General features: G+C 43.1%; 1 protein-coding gene across 1 annotated transcript in view; it reads right to left on the bottom strand.

Moving 5' to 3' along the window:
* The window catches only part of COL1A2 (collagen type I alpha 2 chain), a 36,678-nt gene extending 35,140 nt beyond the window's left edge, over positions 1-1,538 (bottom strand). Inside the window, exon 1 of the mRNA XM_005909695.3 lies at positions 1,277-1,538. Within this exon, the coding sequence (XP_005909757.1) occupies positions 1,277-1,346 (70 nt within the window). The 5' untranslated portion in view covers positions 1,347-1,538. The remainder of the gene's footprint in view (positions 1-1,276) is intronic.
* Positions 1,539-22,206: the final 20,668 nt, after the last annotated feature.

Genomic DNA, 22,206 nt, shown 5'->3' on the forward strand with positions numbered 1-22,206 from the left:
TGAATTGTCCTTTGTACCTTCAAACTTCCCGAGGTTTATTTTCATCTTTAGGAGAAGACCCTTTTCCCCTACCACCCTCAGATCTCATAAAAAATGAACCTGGTAATGTGAATTAGTTCAATGCAATTATTCCTTAGTATTCACAGTGTGTATACTAAAAGCTGATGAAGGGAGAACACACACACACACAAATGCATCAGTAATGATGCAATGGTAGACACCGTGGCATATGGGTGGAGCCAAGTTTTAGAGTGTTGGGTGTGGCCAGATACCCAATGGGGTCATAAAACCTACAGCTGGAAAGCAGCCTTGGAGTCCATCCAGTTTCTATGCCGTGTTTTAGAAAAGGCTCAGTTTGACTTGTCCACAGTCACATGATAAATTATTGGCAGAGTCATGGGAAAAACCTGGGTCTCTTGAGACCCAGATCAGTGTTGATAATTTCCCAACTTGCTAAGTTCAGAATGCCTGTCACTGGGAACATGTTAAAGAGATAACTCTCAGGCTCAACAAAAGGCAGGGCAGATTTTAGCTAAATCATATTACCATTTCCATGATCAGGTAATGAAATGAGAAGCTAATTACATTTCAGAAAGTATCCATTTTCCTTGCCGGGAAACACTGACTAGCTTTTGGGACCGGGTTCAAGGAGAAATGCAGACATTCTCTGTATAACCCTGTGGAGTCTTTAAATGGTGACTCCGTGAGCCTTAAGCCCTGGTCCCCTGTGCTCTCCTTGTCCTCCCTCCAGAGGGCGCCTCATGGTCACCATCATCCAGACCAGTCTTAAAACACCCAGAAAAGAAAAGTCTTTAGGGCGTGAGTTTTTTTTTTTTTTTAATAACTTAATTAAAGGGTTTTCTAAACCAGGCCTCAGGTTTCATAGAGGTGGGCATCAGTGCAGTTATGGGGCCTTTTAGGTGGAGGCCTTTGGCCTCCTTGGTCATGTCAGATAACATCTCATCCTTAAAGAAAAGGATTCTCTGATCCCTTTGAGCTTCACTAGCTGGAGGATCCAGATGAAGTTCACAGCCTCACTCCGAGTTAAGAGAAAAAGTTCCCTAACTTTTGGCGAGAGTCGAGAGCCTCTTTTGATTTTTATTTCTACAGTATTTTCCACGTTTCTCCTATATGCCAGCGTTTCTCCACATGCCAGAGAGCCTGCCCTCCTAGCTGTACCTGGAACTTGGCGAGGTTTTCCATTTCAGACCAGGTTTTCCTGCCCACCCCTCTAACCTCTTCCCCAGACTGCCCGAAACAAGCTGAAGGCACTTACATTGGCATGTTGCTAGGCACGAAGTTACTGCAAGCAGCAACAAAGTCCGCGTATCCACAAAGCTGAGCATGTCTACCACTCAGACATGCAGACTCCTTGTGTCGCAGAGCCCCTGGGTCACCGGCGGAGGTATCACCTGGCGGGCGCAGGCATGCAGTCGTGGCCAGTACCTCCAACTTAGCCGAAACCTCCTGCCGCCTTGGTGCTAAAATAATAAAGCCCGGATCTGCCCTATTTATACGGCCCAAGTTTCTCCGGCCCGAGGGTGCCTCCAAAAGCGCTTCCACCAATGAGAGGGCTGGGGCTGGGGGCCCGGGCAGCCACAGCTGGGAGGAGACTGCGGGGGCGCCGAGGAGGGAGTGCAGCGAGGGGAGGGACGTGGCCACGGGGGCTGGCTTCTTAAATTGGTTCCATTCTTTTTGAGGACGTGGACACTTTTGAGGCTTTCAAGGGGAAACTCTGACTCGCTGTCTGCATACCTCCGCCCTCCCCATCCCCCGCTCTGGCCTTCCTCCCCCCAATTCCCCCCACCTCCCCGCCCTTTCCAAGTTTGGAAACACTTATGGACACGTCGGAGGGCTCTGCTGACACCGACGTGGGCAGAGTTTGCAGCTCTCGGCGGCAGCCCGGCAGCTGGAGAAGGGACCGGAGCCCAGAGATCAAAGCGGGAGCTGTCCAGCCCTGCCTACCTTGTGCCCTGCGGGCCACCGGCAGGGTGGAGGGCCCTGGGGGCAGAGGACCCAGAACGGGTCCGACAGCGTGGCGCACCCGGAGGCCGCCCTCCTTCCGCCCCCTCCACCCTGCCCCTCACCCCCGCCCCGTTTTTCTCCAACTCTGGGGCGTGTGTGCGCCCACTTTTTCAGAAGTAACGCTCCCTCTCTCTTCTGGCTCCGGGGAAGGATGAGAGGGGGGTTCCGTTTGTTGGAGGGTGGACTTGGAGTCCCGAGGAGACCCACTGTTGAAAGGGAGAGATGCGCGCTAGTGGCAGCGTGGCCTCCCGCACCGGGGAGAATGGGCTTTGCCAGCAGACCAGATCGACCACATCGGAGAAACCCTAGACCTCCTGGCCACTCTTTGCTGAGGCTGATCCTAAACCGAGGCTTTGGGGATTATCTGACCCTGCGAAGTGATTGTAACTGACGGACCTGGACTCCTCTCTCACTCGCAGTCTCTTCCTGAGGTTGCATGGAAAGTCCACCCTCTCCCTTTCAGGTTTCCACTCTCCCCCTCCTCTTCTCCACAGACTCCTTGTCTGGATTTACCAGCTCCATCCCAAGCCCAAACTCAGAGTCCCCCAAACCCACCCATCCCTCTTCCCCTCTCTGCCCAGGAAACGCCCAAGCACCTCCCAGCTCCTCTCCACACCTTGGAGAAAAAGCCTAGGCCATCTAGAGGGACTTCTAATTTGAGTTTGGGATATAGGCTGTCTGCTCTGGTCACACCTCAAGCGAAGCTCCCACCAGCGTGGATGTTAGATCTCTCCCCCACACCCAACCCCCTTCACCCACCAGGGAGAGGAGGAGCTGGGACCTTGACCCTGAAGCACTGGAAGTGAGACACCGGAACTCTTGAGAATCCAGAATACTGAGTGCAGTCAACGTCAGCAGACGGCCCTTTCCCCAGCCCTTTTGAGATTCATTTCAGGCCCAGAGGAAAGGCCATTGGTCTGGGGCTGCGTCCCTGCTTGCTCAGCACCCCCAATGAGACGACCATTCTCTCCCAGAAGGGAGCACAAAAGGGGCATCTTTAGGTCAATTCTGTCTCCACCAAACAGAAATGAGTAGGCTGTAGTTCCTTTCTAATCTTTTTTCCTTGCTTTCCCCCATCTTTTCTCTCCTTCCTCCACCCCTCTCCTATAAGGAAGAATTTCTGCCTAAGTTAACTCTATCAGCAGCTGCTATAAAATAAACTTTTCTTAAACTAGTTGCTTCCTCTAAACTTACAAAGTTAGTGGAAATAAAAGAGAAAAATCCCAAAACTAAAAAAAAAAAAACCAAAACCTCTTTTTCTAATTAAGAGCACTGATGTGGGAGATAACTTTAGAAGACTTTTTGAAATTGCAGTAACTGTTTGGGAAATGTGATTATAATTTACCTTTTAGGATAACAAAATTCTCAGCAAGTTTTGGAGAATTCGAGAAATTCGAGCACACGTTTATAAACTAAAGGAAAAATCTCTCTGCAGAGTAAACTGATAACTGGAAAAGCATTCCTGGAACCTGATGCAAATAGCTAACGCTGCCCGGCTCCCTCCCTGTTGATGTGGCAGAGTTTGAAGCTGGCAGTCGTCAGCCATTTGGTGGGAGGCCGTGGATCCAGAGGAAACAATGAGGATGGAGAAAACTGAAAGGGAATTTTTAAAGAGGGAGACATTTTTGTTCCAGCAGTTTTTTACACATTATTTTGACCTTCTCTTTCTTGCCACTTAGTGAGGAAGATAGCTAATTAAATGTTTGTGTTATTGGAGGAGTTCTTTAATGCTTATAAATGTAAGCATTTGTAATCTAAACGGATTTGTAATCTAAACAGATGTCTGTTAACTATTTTGTGCCTCCAAACAAAGGAGAATCTTTGTGAATGAATGGGAGTGGGGGCTGGTGGGGTGGGACGGGGAAGAAAACTGACCCAAAGCCTAAACTGAGAGTCTTGGGGATGGCTGTGATGATGTGGCTGAGTGAAGGGAAGCCTAGGTGACTGGGTGGGGGGATTGGAGACCCAGTAGGAGGAAAAAAAATATTAAGAGACTAAAGCAGGATCCAGGCAGAGAGCGGAGGAGGGGAGAGAAAGAAGAAAGGAGCTAGATAGCAAAGACCTCTGGATTTTGCTGTTAGGCAGTTAACACCTGGGTTCCTATTCCTAAATTGTTCTCCATTGAAAATAAGATGATCCCTTCAGCTCCCTACAGTTCTCAGTTTACAAATCAGGCCACACCATAAAGTTTGGCAAGAGGAGGGTCAAGAGACCCTCTGATTGAAAAAATCCAGAGCAGACCTGGAAGGGGAGGATGCAGGGAATGGAGGGAGGTGGTAGATGTATAATCATGGCTGATCCTGTTGTATGGCAGAAACCAACACAACACTGTACAGCAATTTTCTTACAATTAAAAATAATTTTAAAAACATGCAAAAAAAAAAAAGTAAAACAGCCTGATAAGACCATGCTGTCTTATGCTTTTATTCCTTTTTTTCCTTTGATCAAGCTTCAAACTGACATTGCCTTACAAACATTTCTGAGGATTCACTCTGTGGAAAGCACCAATACTACACTATCTTATTCTATTTCTAGGTAGGATGGTCTTTTGCTAAGAAGGTATTAGCTGATCATTAAGGTGGCAGCTGAAGAGGTTTGAGGGCTGACTTCTCTCTGTGACATTTGTTTGGAAGACATGGAGATTCCTGCCCTACATCTTAACAATTGGAACATTTGGTTATTTGCACAGGACCAGAGGAGTATTCACTGAAATACTATTTAGTACTGGAACCAGGCGTTGTGCTAACTGGTGGGTACAGAACACGGTCACTGCCCTCAGGGCAAGGACATCTGTTGGAGATCAAGAGACGAGTGCAGGGACCTCTGTGATGGGGAAGCACAGGGTGCTTCCGGGTGTTTATGGGAGGATTACATTGACACCTAACCTAGATTTAGGTGGTTGTTGTTCAGTCGCTCAGTCATGTCTGATTCTTTGCCACCCATTGACTGCAGCACGCCAGGCTTCCCTGTCCTTCACCATCTCCGGGAGTTTGCTCAAACTCATGTCCGTTGAGTCAGTGATGCCATCCAACCATCTCATCCATCTCGATCTTCTGTTGCCCCCTTCTCCTGCCCTCAGTCTCCACCAGTGTCAGACTTAGGAGGGTAAAATCAAAGAGGGCTTCTTGGAGGATGCAAGAAACTCAAGCCTTAAATATGAATAGGATCAGAAGAGATGAGGGAGAGACCCAGTCACAGAGGGATTAGCAAATTTGGCAGTTCTGAGGAATGGAAGCCTCTCAGCACAGTGGGTTGGCGAAGGGAGAGAGAGCAGAGGAAGGAGCTGGAAACGAGACCGGTGGATTCAGCAGGAACTAGATCAGAAAGCACCCTTTCAGCTGTGTTCTGGAGTTTGTTTTCTCAACTATGCTATGGAGAGTGTTTGGATGATTTTTAAGCAGAAAACTTGTGTAAGTAGAGAGTGCTTTTAAGAAGGATGACTGTGGCTGCAGTGTAGGGAAGTGATTAGAAAGAGAACTCAGTGGAGACAAAGAAGCCAGTTAGGAGGCTGCAGGAGGAGTTCTGAAGGATAGCCATGGTGGCCTGGGGTCGGGCTGGCAGAGTTGGAGAGAAGTTGGCAGGCTCTGTAAACATTTGGGAGTAGAAGAAAAAGACTGATGTCTGGTTGTGGGTAGTGAGAGAGACAGATTTGGGGAGCATCAGGAGATCTCTTGCCTGAGCAACTGACTGCCTTGGAGGTACCAGCTATTGAGCAGGGAAACATTTGAGTGGGGAGACTTGGAGTGAAGGAGGGGGAAGATAAAGAGGTCAAGTCTGGCTGTGTTCAGTTTTAGGTGATTATGTCCTATCCACAATGGTGGATAGGTCTCATAGTTGGTTAGATATTTAGGCCTGAAATCCAAAACTTGTACATGGCCTAGACTGATGAATAAGGGAGTCAGCAGAGTCCTGATGTCACAGGAGTGGATGAAATCCCCCAGGTTGTACATGCAAATGGAAGTTGACATCAGTAAAACCTAGGACAAAAGCTTGAAGAGCTCCAGCATGTAAGCAGCCAACAGCAGAAGAGGAAAATCCATACTGGTGACTGAGAAGGAACATCCACATAGGATGGAAGAAAACCATAGTGTCTCCATCACAGAAGGAAAGGAAACAGATTGTCTGGGGGAGGAGAGCAAGACAGGCCAAGTAAGGCTAGAAAGACAACAAATTAACAAATTGGAGATCACTGGTGTCCTTGGTGAGGGTGGTTCCAATGGAATGAAATCCTACTGAGAGAATGTGGAAGAATGAGGAAATAAATACATCTAGAGTAGAATTTCAGATAAGGCAATGGCACCCCACTCCAGTACTCTTGCCTGGAAAATCCCATGGACGGAGGAGCCTGGTAGGCTGCAGTCCATGGGGTCGCTAAGAGTCGGACACGACTGAGTGACTTCCCTTTCACTTTTCACTTTCATGCATTGGAGAAGGAAATGGCAACCCACTCCAGTGTTCTTGCCTGGAGAATCCCAGGGACGGGGGAGCCTGGTGGGCTGCCGTCTATGGGGTCGCACAGAGTCGGACACGACTGAAGCGACTTAGCAGCAGCAGCAGCAGCATTGAAGCAAAGAACACCTAAGGACTTGCAGGGTTTTGTTTTTTTTTTAAACTTGGTAGTGAATAATCAGTTTTTTTTTTTTTCAGGAGATCCCTTTAAAATGTGTAGACAGAGTCAATTTATATCATGGTTTTCGAATCCCACTTTAATCTGAGGGACTCATTTGGGATTCAGTGCCCTATTTTTCATGTTTGCTGCTGCTGCTGCTGCTAAGTTGCTTCAGTCGTGTCCGACTCTGTGTGACCCCATAGACAGCAGCCCTCCAGGCTCCACCATCCCTGGGATTCTCCAGGCAAGAACACTGGCGTGGGGTGCCATTGCCTTCTCCAATTTTTCACGTTTAGAAATATGAAATAATCACTTCTTTACTTAAGCACAACTCATATTCTGGAATGCACAGATTGTGTGGCTGTAGGTGTTTTGTGGCATCTTGTTATTGACTATTCCAAGCCTGGTAATTCGGAGGAATATATTAGGCTATGTAAATTTCAGCTTTTAAGCCCACCTTTTTCTTTGAGGTGGTTTCTTATAAGCTATCAAGGAGAAATTAGGTGTTACATTTCTTCAGCTAGTTCCAAATCCGTCCCTAATTTGAAGAGCACCATAATGCTGGAGCATTCCAAAAGTCCACTCTGGCTTTTTGGGACTTTGATTATCTTGGTTTCCAGACTTAAATTTTTCAGTTCTTTTCTAGTGGCTGGAAGAAATAAGGAGACTTTAACTTCAGTTGCAGTGGAAGATTCTGGGTGTTGTTAATTGATTGATTCACCCATTAAGTTGAATTGAGACATATTACATACAGAAAAAGAATGATAAAGACTTAATTATATACGATACCACATTTAGAATTTATATAATTTATATTTCACTTAAAAATAGCAAATAAAGTTATTGGTATTACTGACAGACTCTTTATAGAGTCTAAACTTGATTTTGCCCTTTGGAATTCTATACTTGCATAGATAATCTTCTAGTTAATGTGACATTATAACCACCTATTATACAGCGCATTAAGTACTGTGCTAGTAATTTTACATAAATTATCTCAAACCTCCAAAAATCATTATCTAAATCTTGGTGGGGTATGTTTTATTATTCCCATGTTTACAAGTAAAAAGAAATGAGATTTAGGTGAACAGACTTGTCTAAGCCTTCCCAGATATGCTAGAATGGGTCACATCCATTCTTGGGCTTGGATCCATTGCCTGTTGTATGTTTTCAAATGGACGTGAGTCTGAGTGAACTCTGGGAGTTGGTGATGGACAGGGAGGCCTGGTGTGCTGCTATTCATGGGGTCGTGAAGAGTTGGACACGACTGAGCAACTGAACTGAACTGAACTGAAATATACATTTGAAAAATGCAAATGAATTGGAGAATATGGAACTAAATGTAAATTCCAGTTGTTTTCTTCACTGATGGCTTGCCACTTAATCCACACACTTAAAATTTTATTTTTATTAATAGGTAAGAGTGGTAATCAACACACGAAATTTACTTGAATAATATATGAATATTTTATATTTATATTTTGGCCACCTCGCCTGATAGTAACACCTAATTACTCCTTAATAGCTTATAAAATTTTTATTTAAGTCAGACTTATGAAGGACAAAGTTATTGAAGAATAGGAAAAAGCTAATTTTTTAAAAATAATAAAGCCACCCAATTTTACAGTTGGAAGACAATTTGGATATCATCCAAATCATAATCATAATTATAGTGTGTGGAATCAGGACTTTTTTTAAAATTAATATTTATTGTAATTGGAGGCTAGTTACTTCACAACATTGTGGTGGTTTTTGCCATACATCGACATGAATCAGTGTACATGTGTCCCCGATCCTGAACCTCCCTCTCACCTTCCTCCCCACCCCATCCCTCTGGGTTGTCCCAGAGCACTGGCCTTTAGTTCCCTGCTTCATGCATCAAAATTGCACTGGTCATCTATTTTACATATGGTAATATACGTGTTTCAGTGCTGTTCTCTCAAATTAAGGGGCTTGTTTTTCTACCATATTTCTAATGTCTGGCAGATGTCAGTTATACAGTGGGTGTTCCATAAGTTTTAGCTGCATGAATTAACACATTTTATAAGTGAGAAAACATGCCTAGAGAGGTTATGTGGCTGGCCAGTCTATGGTAGACCCGTAACCAGGAGTCTCCTGATTCACAGTCTCCTGCTCTTTTCTTCAGATTAAAATCACATTTAGCGTTTGTCTGGAATACTTTGCAATATTTAGCCATTACAACAATCTGAACATTACTTATTATTTTACAGAGTATAAATTGAGGCTCAACAAAGGAAAAAATATTCTCCAGGCTAGTGGTTCTCAAAGTGTGGTCCCTGGATCAATAATACTAGCATTACCTTAGAACTTGTTAGAAAAATTGCATGCCTCATCTCAGATCTACCAAATCAGAAATTTGGGATGTGGATTAGCAGCAATCTGTGTTTTAATAGCCCTCCGGGTGATTTAGTATTGAGGAATGTGACTGTTATGGTTAAACTTGAATTGTTGTTGTTGTTCAGTTGCTAAGTCGTGTCCCACTCTTCTGTGAACCTATGGACTGTAGCCCACCAGGCTCCTCTGTCCATGGAATTTCCCAGTCAAGAATACTGGAGTGGGTTGTCATTTCCTTTTCCAGGGTATCTTTCTGACCCAGATCGAACCTGTATCTCCTGCTCTGGCAGGTGGATTCTTTACCACTGAGCCAGTAGGGAAGCCCCTAAACTTGAATTAGATAGTTCTGGTATTGTAGAGAACAGATGTGAGTATGACAGGAAAGTAAAGTAGGAAAGTCCAGTTAAGGAAAGTGGAAGTTGCTCAATTGTGTCTGACTTTTTGCGACCCCATGGACTATACAGTCCATGGAATTCTCCAGGCCAGAATACTGAAGTGGGTAGCCTTTCCCTTCTCCAGGGCATCTTCCCAACCCAGAATCAAACTGGGGTCTCCTGCATTGTAGACAGATTCCAAAGAGCTTCCACCACATCCTTTAAAAAAATTGATTGATTAATTTATTTTAATTGGAAGCTAATTACTTTACGACTTCCTTGGTGGCTCAGATGGTAAAACATCTGCCTACAATGCGGGAGACCCGGGTTCAGTCCCTAGGTCAGGAAGATCTCCTGGAGAAGGAAATGGCAACCCACTCCAGTATTCTTGCCTGGAAAATCCCATGGATGGAGGAGCCTGGTGGGCTATAGTCCATGGGGTCGCAAAGAGTCGGACACAATTGAGCGACTTCACTCACTCAATTACTTTACAATATTGTAGTGGTTTTTGCCATACATTCACATGAATCAGCCACGGGTGTACATGTGTTCCTCATCATGAACCCCCCTCCCACCTCCCTCCCCATCCGATCCCTCAGGGTCATCCCAGAGCACCGGCCCTGAGCGCCCTGTCTCATGCATCAAACCTGGACTGGTGATCTATTTCACGTGTGATAATACATATGTTTCAATGCTATTCTCTCAAATCATCCAACCCTCACCTTCTCCCACAGAGTCCAAAAGTCTGTTCTTTACATCTGTGTCTCTTTTGCTGTCTCGCATATAGGGTCATTGTTACCATCTTTCTAAATTCCCTATATATGCGTTATTATACTGTATTCCACCACACCCATTTTTGCTCTCTAATGTATCTGTTGACAGTGCATCTTTTCTTGATTCTCCTTGGTTCAAGAGGATGGGTATCTGAAAGGCTATTAATTGTTTTTTATTCACAATACTGTTAACATCAAAGGAATACTGTGTTTAGCCTTTTTTTTTTTTTTTTTGCTCCAAACTTTAAGGCTCTTTGGGTAGCACAACATTTAGAGTGGAAAAATTTGTGCTAAAAGGTTATATTACCTTAATGCAAGAAACCTGAGTGTGATTTGCCTAATGGTTAGAACATGAAGTTCTCATTTGTAACATCAGTTCATCTCTGGACCAATTAACTTCTCCTGTTATAGTACCTTGGAATTCACCACTCTGTGAACTTGGGGTGTAATCCCTTGGGTAATTAAATAGTTCGGGTGAGACAGGAAAGATTCATGGTTTACTGCAAATCCATTACTCATTCTAGAAAATGCTCCCCCTGACCCTGACAAAGCCCAGGTGATGTTTTGAAATGTTTGATTTCTATATTGACGTCATAGACATATGCTTCTATTCCCTCTTTCCCATGTCATGCTTTGATACTTGAGTTAAAATGGCACTCCACAGCCTTGAAAAATGGACTTTCCTTCTGAAGCACCCAAGAGAGTATCTAAGAGGATAGATCTCCCTATTCAGAATTTCAGAATGTGCAATATTCTGGAAGTCATTGTTTTTGCCTGTGAGTCCCTGCTGGGTTTTCTGACAGGTTCCTTATTTTACAGCTGTAACCATTTAGGCACAACTGCAAAGCCGGTCCTGTCCAGACTCTGGAAACAGGCCGGGTCCCTGCACAGGATGAATTGAAGAAGCTCCATTTTTAGCATTTTCTAACTACCTTTCATTGGATTTGACTCTGTGGTACTCTTCTTTTAGCTGAGCTTCATGCATCTGAAACCCAGTCTCCATGGTAAGCCCATGCTGAGAACACCTTTTTTTATCTTGTCTTCTTGCCCCTGCTTTCCTCTCTAATTGGCTTTATTCACTCCATTCACTCATTCGTGCATTCAATCACTCAAGAAACCTGTTGTCTGTGCTTGGGAAGGCCATGTACACACTGCTGTATTCAAAATGGATAGTCAGAAAGGATGTATTGTATAGCACATGGAACCCTCAGTGTTATGTGCCAGGCTGGATGGGAGTGGGGTTTGGGGGAGAATGTGTATGAATATATACACACATATACATGTATACCTGCACTCTTTACCTGAGACTACCGCACATTCTTAATCAGCTATACCCCAATACAAAATAAAAAGTTTAAAGTTTGAAAGAAGAAAAAAAAACGACAAGTCTCTCAAAAAAAACAAACCAATTTTCTAGGCAAGATGCAGTGTTGGAAACTGGGCTTGGGCTAGGATCTTGGCAACCCGGCCTTTCCCGACACCCTGGAGACAGGAGTCTTGCCCCTGAACTTCAGACCCATCTCCACGTTCATGTCTGTTACCGTGGCAAACCTGCTTGCCAGGCTCTGCTTCCTCGGGGCTCTCCACTTTAGCGCCTGTTGCAACACCCGCGTTCCTTCCCCTCACTGTTGGCATGCCTGGCTGGGCCCAGCACGGCATAGTTATCTCTGTGCTTTCCCGCCTCCCAGCTTCCAGCTATTGCCTGCAGCTGAGCCCACTGCTGTCACGCCTGCTCCCAATCTCCGCCTTTCTCTTAGATCTCCATCTGAGAGAAGAGGCTGGGTTTTACCAACCACATCTTGATTTGGATCGCATCCTCGATTATCAGTGATAGTTTCAGTTCTGTGCCCGGTGCAGATACAGGGATAAAGGGATAAGCTGTAGATGCCAGTCTCAGGAAACATCACAAATAGAGTGGACCCTCCCCAGTTGTGAGGGGAAGGAGATATTTTCGTTGAGGTATTTAAGATTTTAGAGGGACAGTAAGGTTAAAGGCAAGCCATTATAAACCTTTGACTCATCTCTAAAACATCAAGTGAAAGTGAAGTCGCTCAGTCGTGTCCGACTCTTTGCGACCCCATGGACCGTAACCTTCCAGGCTCCGCGGTCCATGGGATTTTCCAGGCAAGAATACTGGACTGGGCTGACAGCATGCTAAATGAAGAGAGTATCAGTGGCATTCTTCATGTCTTAAATTACTAGTAAGGGTTATGATACAGTTGCTTTCCATTTACCATCTCTTGCTCAGTAGAAATTTCTCAGGGTCTTTCTCCTCTGCCATTTCAATGAAATGCCCATATATTTGCTTTGCTTTGCTGAAGATAATATGCATATGAAAGGATATTCCCCACCCCCACCGCCCCATATCTATTTCTGCATCCAAATGTGTGAGGCCTTTCAGATTTCATAATTTCGAATTGTTGACTCCTGCATTCTGGGTCCCAGGGATAGCTCTCCACAGCACATGCCACCAGGCCCTTCACACAGAGATCACTTCCTCCTCCTTGCAGTTGAAGGAGCACCATTTTAAGGTACTGCTTTATGTCTCCTCAGAGTCCCTTCTTTCCTAAAGCCTCTGGGCAAAAACTTCTGTGACTGCCATGCCATCTGCTTTACTTTACTTTTTTAGTCCCAACACCCAATTTCTCCTTTTTCTAATTATCCCCAGCAGGAATAACTCATAATTCTTCTATACTGGAACTAACATTCTTGTGGTTGGGGAAAAGTATACAAAACTCAATCCATATCAACTGAAATCCCTTGTTTACTAAAATTTGGAGTAGGGGCAGTCTGCTCACAGGGAGGAATTACTTTATAACTGGAGAAAGTAAGGCATTATCTCATGAAAACAGAGATCTTTTACTGCATTTATTACTTCACTGCATTTATTCAGTGAACAACGTATTAGCAAGGTCTAAGAGGGGCGATAAGGAGGATCAAAGAGCATGAAGTAACTGATTCCACTTGGGAAGTTTGAGCAGTGAAAGGAATGTGGGCACTGACTCTTCGAGAAATTGACCAGACAGAAAAGGAAGGAAAACCCTTTCCAGGGAGATGGTATAACATGTGTAGAGGTAAGTGACATTTATCATAATTTGTACTTAAAAGTAATTAATGTCATAACAATTAACAAGGTGTGGAGTGTGCTATTGGTACCTAGTGGATAGAGGCCAAGGATACTGTTAAATCTCCTATAGTACATAAGACAGATTCCATAACATGTAAGCATCCACCTTAAATCATCATGGTCTCTTCTCCATAAGGTGAGTCCCATGAGAGCTGGGACCTAGCCTGTCTTATTCACCCCTGTGACTACAGGACCTCGCATGATTTGAGGCAGAGTTGGTAATCCTTTAAATTTATTGAGTGAATGGAGGCATGAAAGAGAAGACAGAACGTCTAGGGAGGGAAAATACATATTCAGAGTTAGAAGCTTGAGTAGAGTTAAAGAGTATTGGAAAAATAAGGTTATAGATAAGATAAAGAGAAATTATGAAGGGCATCTTGTGCTATCTGAAGGAGTCTTCTTTTAGTGTATAGTCTGCAGAGAACTGCTCCATGGAGGGTTTTCAGCAGAAGACTCACACCATCTGATTTATGTTTTATTAGGAGGACCAAGCAGTGAGGAAAGAGCCTGGAGGCTGGACAGTCACTTAGAAAAGCATTGTAATAGGTCAGGGATGCTGGGGGCCTAATCGCAGGCTGAAGCAGTGAAGACAGAAGAGGGCAGATTGAAGAGAGATTTAAGACTTAGAATCCTTAGCACTTGGTGATTAATTAAATATAGAAAATGGGGGAGGAGTTTCTGCTTTGGGCTGTGAAGTAGATGCTGGTATCATTTCCTGAGATGAGGAAGATAGGAGGAGAAGCAAGATTTGTGGCATACGTGTGTGTGAGCCTGTCTCTGTGTATCTATTAAAATATTAGCTTATATTTGTGTACTCCACAGACTTTTGATTAACCCATTTCCCAGGCACTAAGGAAGTCATGGTAAAAAATTCCAGTTTTTAAGAAATGAACTTGTTCATAGAGGCACTATTCACAATAGTTAAAAGGTTGTTGTTCAGTCACTTGGTCGTTTCTGACTGTGACCCCATGGACTGCAGCACTACAGGGTTCCCTGTCCTTCACCATCTCCTGGAACTTGCTCAAACTCATGTCCATTGAGTCGATTCCACCCAACCATCTCATCCTCTGTCGCCCCTTCTCTTCCTGCTCTCAATCTTCCCCAGCATCAGGGTCTTTTCTAGGATTATTCCTAACCAAAATGATCACATGGATCAAACTCAATGAAACTGTGAGCCATGCCATGTAGGGCCATCCAAGACAAACGGGTCAAAGTGGAGAGTTCTGACAAAACGTGGTCCCCTAGAGAAGGGAATGCAAACCACTTCAGCACTCTTCAACAAAGATGCACCTCAAAAATATGCTAAGTGAAGGAAGCCAGATACCAAAATTTGTATAATGTCTGGTTACATTTATTTGAGATATCCAGAATAGGTAAATCCACAGAGGCCGGAAACACACTAGTAGTGGCAATGGAGAATGATTTCTTAGCAGGTATGGGGTCTCCTTTGATGATGATGAAAATGTTCCAGAACTATGTAGTATATAGTTATAGTTACATAACATTGTGGATATACTGACTAAATTGTACACTTTAAGATGGTTGCTTTTATGTTATGTGAATTTTACCTCGATAATTTTTTTTTTTAAAGGAAGCTCACAGTCTCATGAGAAAGATAGACTAATGAAAAAAAAAAATATATGGCAAATAAATGAGAGCTATCCTTAATTGTCTCAAATGATACAAAATGTTCTTCAAGTGGACAAAACTGTCCAGAAAACGCCTCAGTGGCTATGAAAGCCCATGGCAGGAGCAGGGAGCAAGGAGGGATTGAAGAGACCATTTGTTCTGTTTTTATAGTGCTGATTGCTGCACTTCATGTAAGGCGTAATGGAGTTATTCCAGAGACATAAAGTGGTTCCATCAATGTCGCGTGGCCAGTCAGTGGCAAAGGTCTGAAATCGTACAGTTCATCAGTTCTTAGAACTTTAATCTTCTCTTTCTATAGACTTCATCTCCAAAATATTTGTAGAAAATAAAGCTAGAAAATGACAGTGGTAAGTTGAAGGATTACAAATAAAAAAATAATTGTTCAAGAGAGTTTAATGGAGACTCATGACACACAAAAGTCAAATGGCCTTTAAAACATTTTAGACCAGTTTTCCAAAGAACATTAAGGAATCTCCACTACTTAAGTTGTTTTTAAAAATAAAGAGTGGGCTCAGAGATGTACTGTAGTGAACGATAAAGAGTTAGCAGAGTGATCTCACAATCAACTGAAGGTATTTTCCTAATGCAAAATTACTATATTTATACTCTTATTTCCTGCACACCTTTTAAAAAATAGTATGTTGTTTCACATATATTTTCAGTAACTCCCAAGTATGGTAATGGAGAATTAGAATCATGTAATAGGATAGACAGCTCCATGGGGAGGGGTGAGGCTTGGAGGAGTAGTGTGTTTAAGAAAGCTCAATCCTGCTATTCAAAGGGCGTAATTATTAAACCTGAAAAAAATCCAAAACTCAACATAAACACATTATTAGAAACATGAAAGCAAATATACAATGGAAAAGTGAAAGAGGTGAAAGTAATTATCACTGGGAGCAAGAGTTGGGGGCAATTATTTCTTAAATGAACAACTTTTATAGAAACACGTCATTTAAAAATTAGGTATATACATCTTTTTTAAGAAATAAACTTTTTATTTTGTTTTGAAGTATAGCCAATTAGCAATGTCATGATAGTTTTGGGTGAACAGTGAAGGGACTCAGTCATACGTATACACAAATCCATTCCCTCAACCCCCCTGTCATCTAGCCAGCCGCCTCATGTTGAGCAGAGCTCCCTGTGCTATACAGTGGGTCCTTGTTGGTTACCTATTTTAAATATAGCAGTGTGTGCATGTCCATCCCAAACTCCCCAACTATCCCTTCCCGCTATCCTTCCCCCCGCAACCAAAGTTTGTTCTCTAAGAGTCTCTTTCGGTTTTGTAAGTTCATAGAAATTATGTATACATCTTGATTGAAAATAAAAATTGCTACTAGAAAAGGATCACTCCATCTGTCAATACTGGAAGAAATATTGACCTATTTCCTTCTCAAGGGAATCATTTGTCCATTCATTCAACAAACATGTATTGAATCATAGGCACTGAGGAGAGAAGGCTGCTTAAGATGATCATTGCCTTCCAGTTGCTCAAAATGTAGTGGGGACGTGAGAGAGAGAGACAAAACAGTGTGATAGAGGTCTTTTTGTGGGAAAACCAAAATGAGGTATCTAACTTTGCCTGAGAATATTAAGGTGAACCCCCCCAAAGGAGATGATGAGTCTTGATGGGTTAGGTTTTTTAGGTTGACACTGCATGAAATAAAAAGGAATATGCAATTCCCTTTCAGGCATGTTGTGTTTGAAATAGTATAATTTCCCATGGCTGGCATATGTGGGCTGATTATGATAAAGGTTCAGAAGAGAGGGGGAGCAATAGGCAGTATCCACGTCATAGAGGCAATGCCAAAGATGCTCAGACTACTGCACCATTGCACTCATCTCACACGCTAGCAAAGTAATGCTCAAAATTCTCCAAGCCAGGCTTCAACAGGATGTGAACTGTGAACTTCCAGATGTTCAAGTTGGATTTAGAAAAGGCAGAGGAACCAGAGATCAACTTGCCAACATCTGCTGGATCATCAAAAAAGCAGGAGAGTTCCAGAAAAACATCTTTTTCTGCTTTATTGACTATGCCAAAGCCTTTGACTGTGTGGATCACAATAAACTGTGGAAAATTCTTAAAGAGATGGGAATACCAGACCACCTGACTTGCTTCTTGAGAAATCTGTATGCAGGTCAGGAAGCAACAGTTAGAACTGGACATAGAACAACAGACTGGTTCCAAATAGCAAAAGGAATACGTCAAGGCTGTATTGTCACCCTGGTTATTTAACTTATATGCAGAGTACATCATGAGAAACGCTGGGCTGGAAGAAGCACAAGCTGGAATCAAGATTGCTGGGAGAAATATCAATAACATCAGCTATGCAGATGACACCACACTTATGGCAAAAAGCAAAGAACTAAAGAGCCTCTTGATGAAAATGAAAGAGGAGAGTGAAAAAGTTGGCTTAAAACTCAACATTCAGAAAACTAAGATCATGGGATCCAGCCCCATCACTCCATGGCAAATAGATGGGGAAAAAATGGAAACAGTGACAGACTTTACTTTTTTGGGCTCCAAAATCACTGCAGATAGTGATTGCAGCCATGAAATTAAAAGACACTTGCTCCTTGGAAGAAAAGTTATGACCAACCTAGAGAGCATATTCAAAAGCAGAGACGTTACTTTGCCAACAAAGGTCCATCTAGTCAAAGCTTTGGTTTTTCCAGTAGTCATGTATGGATGTGAGAGTTGGACTGTAAAGAAAGCTGAGTGCTGAAGAATTGATGCTTTTGAACTGTGGTGTTGGAGAAGACTCTCGAGAGTCCCTTGGACTGCAAGGAGATCCAACCATTCTATCCTAAAGGAAATCAGTCCTGAATATTCATTGGAAGGACTGATGAAGTTGAAACTCCAATACTTTGGCCACCTGATGCGAAGAACTGACTCATGTGAAAAGACCCTGATGCTGGGAAAGATTGAGGACAGGAGGAGAAGGGGACGACAGAGAATGAGGTGGTTGGATGGCATCACTGACTCAACGGACAGGAGTTTGAGTAAACTCCAGGAGTTGGTTATGGACAGGGAGGCCTGGCGTGCTACAGTCCATGGGGTCACAAAGAGTCAGGCATGACTGAGCGACTGAACTGAACTGAACTGATGTCGTGGAGGAGAAAAGGTATCTCTTATAAGAATGGATTCTCAGTAGGGCACTTTTGTGTCTGAGAACAGTTATTCTGACAATGGGAAGGATGAATTATAAGGAGTTGATACTGGAGGCAGGTAGTTAAAAAGCACCTGTATCGCATGACACAGTGGTGGTCAGTTGGTTAGGAGAAAGAAGAAAGGAATCATATTTCAGGGACAGGTGCACAGAACTTGTTTCGAGAATATCAGGATTGAGGGAAGAATTGTGAATAATTCGTAAATGACCCTTGGAACACTGAGTGTATGGTGATGTCATTAACAGAGACGGGGAAAGAACAGGAAAGGCAGAGCTATGGATCTGATGTTAGATTTGCATGTGGTATCTTTGAGAATGAGGCAGGATGTCCATCTGCTGCCGACTAGCAGGCAACAGCTGCTGGTTTCAGTGACATCACTACCAGTAGCCTTATTAATGCTGGCTCATTTCAGGTTCCCTCTGTAACTCCTTTCCTTCTCTTGGTTCGCAAAGATGAGCCCCTTCTTCTACTTCTCTGAGAAGACCTTTTATCAAAGAAATAACCAAATATCATCACTCTAACCACTAAAGCTTGACTCTTCCTCCAGGAACTCAACATTAGCTTTATATATACAACTAGTTCTAGATATTTCCATCTGGATGTTTTGTCATTTTTTTCAATTCAGCATACTCACATCTAAAAGCTTTCCAAAATTCTTTTATTGCATCCAGAATCCGTATAATGTTTCCTGAATCTCTTTGTATGCCAGTGTTCTCCTAGTCATATCTCAGGATCAATCCTGGCGCTTCCATAGTCTTCATTCACCAAATTCAGTCAATCACAAACTCCTATTTTTTTGCTGTTGCTACTTGTTTCAATCTTTCCTATATTGTTATCCCCAATGTTCTAGTTGATAAAAAGAAAAGAAAAATATGTATTAAGACCCTACGTATGTCAGGTAATCAGAGGTGCTGAGTGTGGTACCACTGGACTAGGTGAATATGTAAAGCAGCAAATACCATTTAATATGTTATTAAATGTTATTATTATTTATATTATAAGTATATAATTATTTGCTGAGCGCGATGTATAGTGGAGGCTCTTATAATGAATTCAAACTATGAAAATCAAGGACATATTTCCAAGAGAAGAAAAAGCCTCTCTGAGTCTTGAAAATGACCAGGAATGGCATGATAGTAAAGCAGAGAAGCTGTAGCTGTAGTGGGCAGAGCATGAACAAGAGAGTTGACGCTCAGGAAAGGTATGGCTTGTTGAAGCTACCCTCCATGGTTAGTATGACTACAACACAAGTTATGCAGCAGAAAGTGGCTGGAAATAAGGCTCAAGAGGGATCAGATCAGTCATCCCAAATAAGGAATGCGTCATTCTACACACCCAGATTGCTGTTCCAACTTTCGACCTTCTTTCGATGCTGCTAGCCTTTCCCTCATGTGACTAAAAAGAATTGATTGTACATGGTATTTAGAATGAGCTTTCAAAGTACTGGCATGTATATGACCCATTTACCCATCACGACAACCCCTTGAGGTGGTAGCAAGCTGAATTTAGTAACTTTTTCAATATTAACAAAGCCAAGTTTAGGTCCTAGATCTTCTGTATCAAATTGCCAAATGTTTGCCATCATCTATGGATTTTGTTTATTTCTGTCAAACGATCTTTTATCCAAAGCTATGATTACCATCTTCTTGCTCAACAACTTGTATTAGTTCTCTATCAGTGCACCTCAGCAGGAAAACCTCTCTGCTTGACATTATTGAGACTTTCCATAATTTGGAAGCATCCTACATATTCAATCTGATTTTCTACTGCTCCAGAAAATCTACCTTTGTGCTTTGGTTATCTGCTCATGCCTAATAAACTTAGTGGCTTAAAACAATACATTCTTGATTTATGGACTGGGAATTCAAGTAGGGTTTAGTTGGGTGATTGTTGTGTTTACTTTTTATTGAATGAGGTCACTCAGAGTTCAGCTGGCAGCTGGTCTGGTCCATAGTGTCCAAGATGGCTTTGTGCACATATCTGTTGCCTTATCGGAGATGACTGAAAGGCTGGGCTCAGCTGGGCCTGTTGACAGAGATGCCTACACGAGGCATCTCTAGCACAGCAGTCAGTTTTCTCACTTGGCTCCCACAGAGAGGGTTCTAAAGGGACTGAAGCAGAAGCTGTGACTTCTGTCTTAGCCATAGAAGTGACACAGTGTCACTTACCTCATTCTGTGATCGTAAAGAGAGCCTCAGTGCCACCTGAGATTCAGGAGGATGGGGTTACACACAGGTATGATTACCTGGAAGTGTGGCTTATGATGGAGCAACATTCGGAGACGAATAAAACACATGTAGCTTTAGTTGACACATTTAGTCAATGTCTCCTTGACTGTGTACATGCCATGGTTGTTCCTGCTGCTGGCTTGACCCATGTTTATCTTCTCACCAGATTCTATTCCACCTCTCCTTTGGCTTACCTAAATCCTACTGATTTTCCTCATCTTGAGCATTTTGAATCTTTCTCTGAATACTCTTGTTCTCAAAGCAATCTTCTCTGTATCTAAAATGCAATAGTGTTTATGGGGAAGGCAATGGCACCACTCCAGTACTCTTGCCTGAAAATCCCATGGATGGAGGAGCCTGGTGGGCTACAGTCCATGGAATCACACAGAGTCAGACACAACTGAGCTACTTCACTTTCACTTTTCACTTTCATGCACTGGAGAAGGAAATGGCAACCCACTCCAGTGTTCTTGCCTGGAGAATCCCAGGGATGGGGGAGCCGGGTGGGCTGCCATCTATGGGGTCGCACAGAGTCGGACACGACTGAAGCAACTTAGCAGCAGCAGTAGCAGCAGTCTTTATGGTCTGGCAGTAGGACTTGAAAGGAGGAGCCTGAGTTGGAGATATTTGAGGGGAAGAATAAACAGGGCTAGATACCTGTTTGAATATTGTAGGATAGTGATGGGAATCAGTCAGAGATGTCATGGATTCCAGCCTCCGTAAGTGAGAGGATTGAGCTACAGTTTACAGAATCACAAAATGCCAGATAAGCAGTGGGTTTGGGAGAAAAGATTAATTTCCTTTTGAACATGTTACATTGAAGGTGTAGTAGAAGAGCCAGATGAAGGAGTCTTGTAAACAATAAAGGGAGAGGAGTAGAGAAAGGGAGAGAGGTCAGAAGGAGAGAGAGAGAGAGGGAGAGAGAGAGGGAGATCTGAGAACTGCCTGGTGAGGGGGTCCTGGTTGAAGCTGTGGGGTTGAATAAACTTGTCAGAAAAGAAGTTGTGGAGATGGAAAACAAAACAGCCAAGGACAGATGTGAGGGGAATTTTTTTGACATAGAAAGAATAATAAGGATCCAGAGAAAGAATAAAATTAGGAAGAGACCTGAGAGAGTGCAAAGCTCCTTAATCCAAAGGAAGAAGGCAAAGATGGTCAAGTGTTGAGGCTCAGCATGTGTTTTAGAGGCAGAGAATAAAGAAGGCCAGTGAACTTGATGAAGTCACTGGCCACTGCCCTAAGTATCATTAGGAGGGCCTGGTATAAGCGGGAGGTAGGGTTAGGAAGAAGGAGAGTGGTGAAGGCAGACCTGGCCACTTTTCCAAGAAGTTTAGCAATAAAAGAAAAATAGGGTATCCTTTACAACAGAATTGCAATTAGCACTCTTAATGCTGACTGTTCTCTGATGTTAGTCATTATGTAGGAATTGTGTGTGTGTGCATGTACTCTATAGCAGGATTTTCCCAGCCAGGCTCTGTGTTAAAATCACTGGAGGACCAATGAACTCTTTAAGACCCCAAACCAGATTTACTGAGAATTTTTATAGGCAGGTCCCAGGCATCCGCAGGTTAAAAAAAAAATCTCACAGACACTGACTTGTGAGCTTGGGTATATCTCGGGACCTGGAGCTTTACAAAAGGGTTGATGTCTTCATGGGGGGTAGGGCTAAAAGAGAATGAAGTTTTTAAAATGAAAAATTGCAAAATGAAAACTACAGTAAGAATACAAGACCTGAAAAAGTCCACATAGAAGACAAATATCTCTATATTGAAGACAAAGATTTTAGGAACAACAGAAGTCTTATACTTGGGATAGACTTTTTTTTTGTCTCAGCAGGCAACGTGGACAGTTTTATGAAAGTCTATCATCAGAATTCCAGGCCATTTTCCTTTTCCGC

This window comes from Bos mutus, chromosome 4 (assembly GCF_027580195.1).
Source record: "Bos mutus isolate GX-2022 chromosome 4, NWIPB_WYAK_1.1, whole genome shotgun sequence".
Lineage (NCBI taxonomy): Eukaryota > Metazoa > Chordata > Mammalia > Artiodactyla > Bovidae > Bos > Bos mutus.